At 39.6% G+C, this 8,573-nt stretch overlaps 1 protein-coding gene and 1 long non-coding RNA gene across 2 annotated transcripts in view; one reads left to right on the forward strand and one right to left on the reverse strand.

Moving 5' to 3' along the window:
- LOC111811996 (cyclin-Y-like protein 1) overlaps positions 1-3,634 on the forward strand; it is a 16,088-nt gene extending 12,454 nt beyond the window's left edge. Inside the window, exon 4 of the mRNA XM_023707455.1 lies at positions 3,377-3,634. Coding sequence (XP_023563223.1) covers positions 3,377-3,416 — 40 coding nt within the window. The 3' untranslated portion in view covers positions 3,417-3,634. The remainder of the gene's footprint in view (positions 1-3,376) is intronic.
- The window catches only part of LOC111814332, a 36,997-nt gene extending 32,131 nt beyond the window's left edge, over positions 1-4,866 (reverse strand). The window contains exon 1 of the long non-coding RNA XR_002819344.1: positions 4,835-4,866. This is a non-coding gene — a long non-coding RNA (uncharacterized LOC111814332). The remainder of the gene's footprint in view (positions 1-4,834) is intronic.
- Between the last annotated feature and the right edge of the window lie 3,707 nt (positions 4,867-8,573).

Below are 8,573 nucleotides of genomic sequence, written 5' to 3' on the forward strand. Positions count from 1 at the left end.
CAGATGTTATTAATTCAGGGATTTTCTTTTTTATTTCCAATCTGCCGTCTTCGATATTTTTCTGCAGCTGTTTCTTTATTTCATAAGCCATTGATTCATTGCTTTCAGCTGTGTGATTTTCAATTTTTTCTGTGTTAGTGTCCTCTGCACTTGATGCAAGTGGACTTGGGTTCTGAGGTTGCAGCATTTTGTCCCTTCTCTTCATTTTGTGTAGCACTGTCTTCTGACCTTTGTTGCAGATCTTTGCTGTAGTTATAACCTTCGCACGTACTGAAGTTCAGGTGCAGCTCTACAACGTTTGGACCAATCCAGCTGGGTCTGGCTTGGGTCTGGCTGCTGCGCTCAGCTCCTTCCTGCTGCTGCCCTTGAGGGTGAACCTGTTGTGCCCCTGTGGCAAGATGCTCTGCTCTTGGACTCGCTGTGTGGATATATCCTCTACACTCTCTTCAGGGATTGCACCTGCAGGGTTACACTCCAGGCGTGTATGCCAGGCATGAGCTGTGCCTGGAGGGGGCAAGGTGAAATGGGGGAAGAGGAAGCTCTCCCACAAACTCACCGGACCTGGGCTAGGACTGGTTCTGCGGGTTCCTGGAACAGGGCAGAAATTCCTATTCGGTGGGTGGGGTGGCGGAGGTGCTGTGGAGTGGTGGGGGACTGCCCAAGGGGGTGGGAGAGGGTTCGGTCCACGCTGCCCCTGTGCTGGGACGGGTCCTGCCGGTGCAGGGTAGCTGGAAGCTCTCCACACACTCTGGACCTGGGCTAGGAGTGGGTCTGTGGGTTTACCAGAATGCGGCAGAAATTCCTACTCGGCTGGCAGGGTTGGGGAGATACTGTGGAGTGGTGGGGGGAGCCCAAGGGGGTGGAAGAGGGTCTGGCCCTTGCTGCGCCTGGGGTGGGACAGGTCCCAGAGGTGCAGGGTAGCAGGAAGCTCTCCCACACACTCATTGACCTGGGCTAGTTCTGGGTTCGGGGATTTCTGGAACAAGGCAGAAATTCCTACTCTGTGGGCAGGCAGGAATCATCTTTCTTAGCTACTTTCTTACTGCTTTTCCTCCTACTGTACAGAGCTCTGCATTCTGAAGTGCTATAAGTTTTTTTTTTTCTGGATTTAATGGGAATTTTACCACTGAGCACATGTCTATTCATGGATTATAAATATACATTTTATAATTCTCTAACCATGTACATTTATAGATATTTGATTATTTTTCCCATAGTTTTATTGAGGAACAAATAGTAATGAGACAGTTTCAAACCAAATGGGTAGGACAGTATCAATAATTAACACATTGCATACATTCTTCCTAGTGGTTAATTGCTGTAAGAGATGCGGACATGATATCCTATCTACAAACACTATCAGAACAAATCCCTTTATTCATTAAGAGAATGTAACTATATGTCTATCCTAACCATTTTGAATACACAGATACAAAATGGACATTCATCTGTATCCCCTTTTTTGTTTACTTCTATCATTTGAATATTAGAGGTGTGTTAACTCAGCAAAATATTCTAAAACCATCCAGTAGTGCATAATAGTATTGGGTCTTCTGCTTGACTGGCAATGGTCTTAACCATCCAGCAGAGAAGTATAAAAATAAAAGATAATAACTAAAGACTTTTCACAACTTTCAATTAAATATTTCATGTGCACTAGGGCAAGTAGGAATGTAGGAAAAACTTCTAAATTTTTCTCATGGAGTCATAGGCCATTGTTCTCAAGAGGATAGGTTAACCTTTGGGTTAATACTCAACATTCTCAAAATATATGTCTGCTAACCCACTGATCTTCCCAGGCTTCCTGTCCCTTTGTTACATGGATACTCACAACACTTTAGGAATTGAGGGATGAAGAGGAGGTGCAACAACGTACACAGAGGCTTTCTCAGTGATGCTGATCTTAACTATCTCCTTCTGAAATCACTTGTGGAAATTTTGAAGACACTATGTTCCAATTCAGGCCCATTTCATTTAATCAGTATGAGTCTAGCTGCAATTCACGATTGTTGTAAAGCTCCTCAGGTCATTCCATTGTGCAGGAAAGTTTGGGCATAACAAGGATAAACAGAATAGTGTATAGGAAATGAATTGCTGCTGAATGGTGGGATTTGGGATAATACTTCGTTTCCTTATTTGTTATACTTGGTTGCTGGATGAAAGTTCTTTGTTTTAAATTAATTTTACTGAGAAATAGCAATGATCCAGTTTCAATACAGATTAGTAGGACAGTTGCAATAATTCACACATTGCATATTGTTATCTTCATAGTAGTTAATCATAGTACAAGATAAAGACATGATATCTTTAAACACTATCACTATGGGTTAGCTCAGTTGTTTCAGCGCCTGCTCTGGAAAACCCAATCAGGCACAGGGGATCCCACTTCGATGACCACCTCCACTTGCCGTACTAGACCTGCCCTTAAGGCAGACTGAGCCAGCAGAAAAAAAAATCCTTCGGATGTAATTTCAAGTAAGGTTTGGAAAGCCTTTTCAGTGTCTGATGGTCATTCTGTGATGAAACTCCATTTGGAGTAAAAGCTGATTCAAACCCAATAGAAATGTTCTTGGATGTGTGTGCTCTGAGATGGTTTACATTTTAAAACACTATGAGGATTTTTTTTAAAAAATCAGATTAGATTTTTCTCGATGTTAAGCTTCTTTTTGGACAGTGAGGGCAAGTGAAACCCCGAGCTCACCCAAGTGTACCATTTTGTTCCCTAATATATGGCACCTGTGCATAACTTAGATATAAATCATACCTGAGGAGATGGTTCTTTTTGTTAATACTTTAAACTACCTTTAAAACATTTGCTACAAATAATGTACTATATAGATGTACGCTGCAAATTTATCACTGATTATTTTACAAAGAAAAGTATTATCAGGTGGGTGAGGACATACATTTACTAGGAAGTTTGCTTGTCATGAAAAGTGATTTTTTTGTGTACAGTATAGCACTTCTATTATTTAGAAAAAGAATGAAAACAATGTACAGGAGAATAATGAATTAAGCCAACTGAAAACATGTATGGCCTCCAACTTTTTTAAGACAAATATTGTGTGGTTTATTCTTAAGCACACTGGACATATATGGAGAAATTCTCCAGGATAAGAAGTTTTATGTTTGGAAATGACAGGAAAATGTGTAATGATGTACAATAAAAAGAAATGTGTTCTAACATGACATTGCCTATATCTGGCCTCTAAATATGCTAATAGCTGATGAAATTTTATAGATTGGAAAGTGACCATATGGTACTCTTCTGACACTGGAGGACTTCAAGTTTATGGATGTCCTCCCTTAAAAATATGTCTTCCATTTCACAAAAAGATAGATTAAGTCAAAAGTGTTGTATATTTTTCTTTTATAGTGTCATCTTTGCACTATATTATCACATAGAGAGTAGGTAAGTACTTCAGAACCTATCTTACTCTTGCGATTAATTTGTGAAATACCTCATTAGGATTAGGTCCTGACTGAAGGCATCAAAAATTGTATTGTGCTTTTGGTAACCTACACTAGTACATCATTTTGCATTATTTAACTAGGACTGCTGAAAAATTTCTCTTAAGTATCCAAGAGAATGTGGGCCTCTATGTATTAAATTGATGTTCACTGTTTAGAAATTAAAATTGACAGTTGAATGTACATTAATCTGTGTATGCAAACATCTGTGTGCACAGTGGAGAAGTGTTCATGCAGTGTTTCCTGTGCATGGACCTCCTGCCATTCTGAGTTAGGATCTTCTGTGAGGTGGGCGTTCTACTATGCAGCACAGGATGTTTCACAGGGGTACTGCCCTCTGCCTAGGAGATGCCAGTAGCTTTCTCATTCATGTGGCGATAACCAACAATGTCCACTGTTGGAAAAGGTCACTCCTGTCAAGAACCACCTTGCTAACAGAAAAAACAAGATATAACTAGGTTTTATCACTACGTGACATTTCAGTTCCTAATTTCAATTACGTGAAAAAATGTCTATCTGAACTTATTGCATCCTCTCACTTGACTGAACAGAAGAAAATTAGATTCTCATGTGTACTGGCTCATTTTCAATGACTTTTGAAAAAGTGATCAAACAACATATTCTCATAGAGATATATTTGTGAATATGTGCACTTTTAAAATTTTCATATACTTGTGGACACAACACTGCAAGGCTGAATTTCTTAAATTAGGTTCAAAGAGATTTTACACGGTACCTTTGCTATTACTACGTTCATTTTTATTGGACCACTTACAAAGTGAATAATATTTTTAACGTTACATGATTGATAATATACATTGTTCAGCTTGGACACGACTGGGTCAGATTTGTCTCTAATAACTAAAAAACTTGTATTATTATCATCACCCTTCTGAGCAAAACGTCTTCCAGGTATTGAGAAGTTGTCACATGCACAATGGAAGGTATATATATTCCAGAATTTTGATTGTCAGTATTATTACTTGACTTTTGACATTGGCAAGAAATATATGTTCATTTTCCATGTAGACCCATTTTTTTTTCAAATTTTGATACATGTAGTTTCATGCAGAAAGGGTGTATTATGTCAAGCAGCCTGTGTAGCTCACAACTAAATCACAAATGGCTTTTCTGAGCACAAATACACTTCATTATGCAAAAATGTTTTATGTGAGCATTTCACTTATCTAGCATATATGAAACAAGGGCTAAGACTTACTAACACTAGTCTTCCCTGTTTCATCAAGCACAATCTTCAGAAAAAAATGGCTTTCAAGAAAAACTACAAGTGACAGTGAGACATACTGACTGCTGATGTAATTTGGTACCACAGGCTTGATTCAGGTGGAGAGATCAGTCTTACCTCAATTTACAGACTAGCATTAAACGTGTCCATCTGCAAAAAATCAAAAAGTGTCTTCATCCATTTGCAAGAACACTTTGATCTCATGAGCCTCCTGAGAAAGAGACAGGGAAATCTGTAGAGGTCCAAAGACCACTGCAAAACACCTTTTAAGACAGCACACTGTACTTTCATGAAAATACTGGTTCCCTCTGAAAAGGCAGCTAAGTTTTTAAACTACCTTCACATGATTTACAAGAAGAAACCTGGAAATCTTTACCTCATTCACATTGATATATTTCAAGACTTCATTCCGTATCACTGTTGCTTTAAGAGAATGGCTATTGAGGAAGATCATTCTTTAGAGGCACGTGTAGCTGATTATGTTAGTCAAACCTTTTCATTATTTGATGCACTAAAGTAAAAGAAGTGTTAAGCCTAAATTCCAGGAGGCGAGGTGGGCACTCTGGTGTACTGAACGGTATGGCCTTTTCCCCATCCTCCTCTACCACTACCAGGTATTTCAATAAGATGTATGTGATTGCACTTGCATGTACTTTCTCTTTTACAGGGAGGCAAATAGATCCCTGGATATTTTTGATGAGAGATTGCATCCAATGACAGTAAGTGTCACTGTGGTTGAGATTATAATTTTTTTAGCCAATACACTTGTGTTTCTTTCATGCCATGTCCCTTTCACATTAGTTGAGATAACTACATCACAAACTTTCATTGAAATGAAATCATATTCTTTCCCACGTCATGTTGTATCTCATCTTCCTAGAAAAGGGACTTTTCCATCAGGGCTATTAAAAAGTGAGAAGCAGCTTGCAGTATTCTCATTGAGCTATGGTGAGGAAAGGTAGTATTCAACTACCAGAACACATAGATTTTCAAAAAATACATTTCAGTAGCCCTGAGCAACACAACTATGAGCTAGTAAAAGCCTTTGGACACAAAATTCTTTGAAGAGAATCAGGCTCAACATGACATAAAAACTTCAAACTTACTTCCTATATATGGTATCTTTTCTTGGCACTTCATAGTCATGTGACTACTGATCAGTGTATGTGACTTGATCCCTACAGTATGTAGATATGGGACACTAATTATACTTTTTACATGTTATCACAAGGAAATACAACATATCACCAAGATCACTTTCAGGCTAAACATGAATTTCAGAATTTTGTTAACAAAGGTAGAAAGAAGTGATGATTTTGTACTGCTTAGCAATATAGTATACATTCTGAGAGATACACTGATGATGATTCCAGGCATGTAAAGCCTTTATACAGTTCACTTCCACAACAATGATGCTTATGATTCACAAGGTGGTTATTCATGGGGCTTCTACTGTACATGTGGTCATCACTGATGAAAATGTCATTATAGACAGTAAAAGTTCCAGTGTTTATATTTGAAAATTTAAAGATATACAACCCAATTTCAATTTTTAAGACACCTCAGCAGATGATGAAAAGAGATGTCTTAACATCATTTAACACCTTTCTTCAGTAAATACTGGCATTGTATCATTTCTCCTCCTAGAAAGACAAGATTCCAAAGGAATATTTTGAGGATGATCCTGATTGAACTCTATTTGCCGATTTGTTGCTAATATTTTTCATATTGCACGATTTCCAGCTGAATGCGCAATAGTTACATTGGTAAGATGCTTTTTATTTATCAAGCATGCTTAGAAATTAGTCTGGAACATAGAGAAAGGACTTTTTTTCAAATTAGTATCTGGAAAATAGCATAACGTCTTTCATAAAGGCAGTTTTCTCTCCTTGCTTAGACAAAACACAGAAAACCTAAAGGTAAAATAGCAAAGGATTTTTACATTCACAGGCTAAAGATGTTTTGGTCCACAATAGGTTCACACCCAGATTAGGGGGTACATGGCAGATGGGTAACAAGCCATAGCATGGAAAGGCAGCAAAGAAATGAGACCAATGTTTGGACATGAGCCTCTTTTTCCACTTTCTACTGTTGTCAATCTACCGGGATGAGGGCAGTGCCAATCCAATCAGTGGACGGATCCTACAATCACACACACACTAACCCTAGCACCCTTAAGCCTAGCAGTGTACTTTCCTATTCAGCCACCCTGGGAAAAACAGGAGGCTTTGGGCAACATCTAGACTCTAACTCTAACAAAGCCTATCAAATGAGGGGAAGGAAATATACTTGCATCCCATAGTGTAAAATGGTGTCTTTTCTGATCACAGAATCATTACAATTAAATACAACTGAAGGGTTCACCCATGCACCTCAGTACACACAAACACTTAACACCATGAACATTTACACATGGTGTGAGGGAGGAAGAATATCAATTATGAGACCATGTGAGACACAGAGGCTAGTTCTATGCAGGTCAATACAGGTCTCAGGTGGTGCTCTAGGCAATTCACTGCCTTCCATGCTCTGTTCTTTTGATGATGGCAGTAGTCCATCCCTACTAAGAGCATGAGTCCGTTCAGGACATTGCCTAGGGTGACAGTGCCAGCACTTCTTAAAAAAGTTTTGTCAGCCTGATGTGTGCTAGCTGTGTCCCTACATTTGTGTAATCATACAGAGCTCTGAAAGTGAGATTTTGTCATGTGTACAATAACAGATGATAAATGGTCCCTTTGGATGTATAGGACAGGAACAGCACTCTGTCTCTGATATAAAGAAAAATGTGGTTGTTCGAGTACCTGCAATGTACACAGTGAACATTGGGCGGGATTTGTCAGAGACTCACTGCTGCATTTCAAAGAAAAAGTATCTACAGAAATAGCAAAAGAATGGGGGCAAATGGAGCAGAGGGAGATCAGGGAAATCAAAGTAATAGCAGGTTTGGGTAGAGTGTTCAAAAAGGCGAAGAAATAGCTTCAGCACCCACTGGATACCTACTCTTTACACCAGGGAAGTGGAAGGACATAGCACAACTTTTTTCTGTTTGTGAGCTCTAGATCTGGTGAAATAGCCATGGGATATGTTTCAAGTATAGGAGAATTTGAGGTTGGGATTTAGCTTAAAGGCAGAGATAGAGGGTTAGGAGACAACACACTGATGATGACCTGTGGCAAATGGAACATCAGGACAGAGAGCTGTCAGTTTACCAATGTAGGTAGGTGGAACAAGAAATATACAGAGACTGAAGTAGGATATCTCAAACATAGTTTTGGACTCAAGCTACTACACAAGAGGCATTTCTGTTACACATTAGGAAGAGTTGGGAATGGAGAAGTAGGATGGACAACATCAATTCCGGCCCCAAATTAGCTTGGCAGGAAGGTTTCAGGACAATATTGGCATCAGAGCCAGAATAAACTGGGGTAAGGAGAGAAGAAGAGGTAAGTGGCTGGCATAGACATTAAAGAGTGAGCAAGGCAAGAGGCAGAAGTCTGGGAGACACAGCAAGGGGATGACAACAGTGTAAACACATTTGTGTGAGATAATGTGTGAGAGGCACTACGTCTTCAAAAATTGATAATTGTGGGAACAGTGTCCTCAAGAAATGGCATGAGGAAATGAAAGTGATGGAAGAGCTGGTATTGTGAGAAGAACTCTGTTCCACTCACACAGCAGGTTAAGTGTTGCAAATGAATGTCAACCCAGAAAAAGAGCCTACAAAATATGTGAACAGAAGTTGAAGATTGGAGTGTGAGGAGAGTTTCCTGCTACCCTGCGCCGGCGGGACCAGTCCCAGCCCAGGCGCAGCGTGGGCCGGACCCTCTCCCAGCCCCTCGGGCCGCCCCCCACCACT

This window comes from Octodon degus, unplaced genomic scaffold (genome assembly GCF_000260255.1).
Source record: "Octodon degus isolate 3935 unplaced genomic scaffold, OctDeg1.0 scaffold00292, whole genome shotgun sequence".
Lineage (NCBI taxonomy): Eukaryota > Metazoa > Chordata > Mammalia > Rodentia > Octodontidae > Octodon > Octodon degus.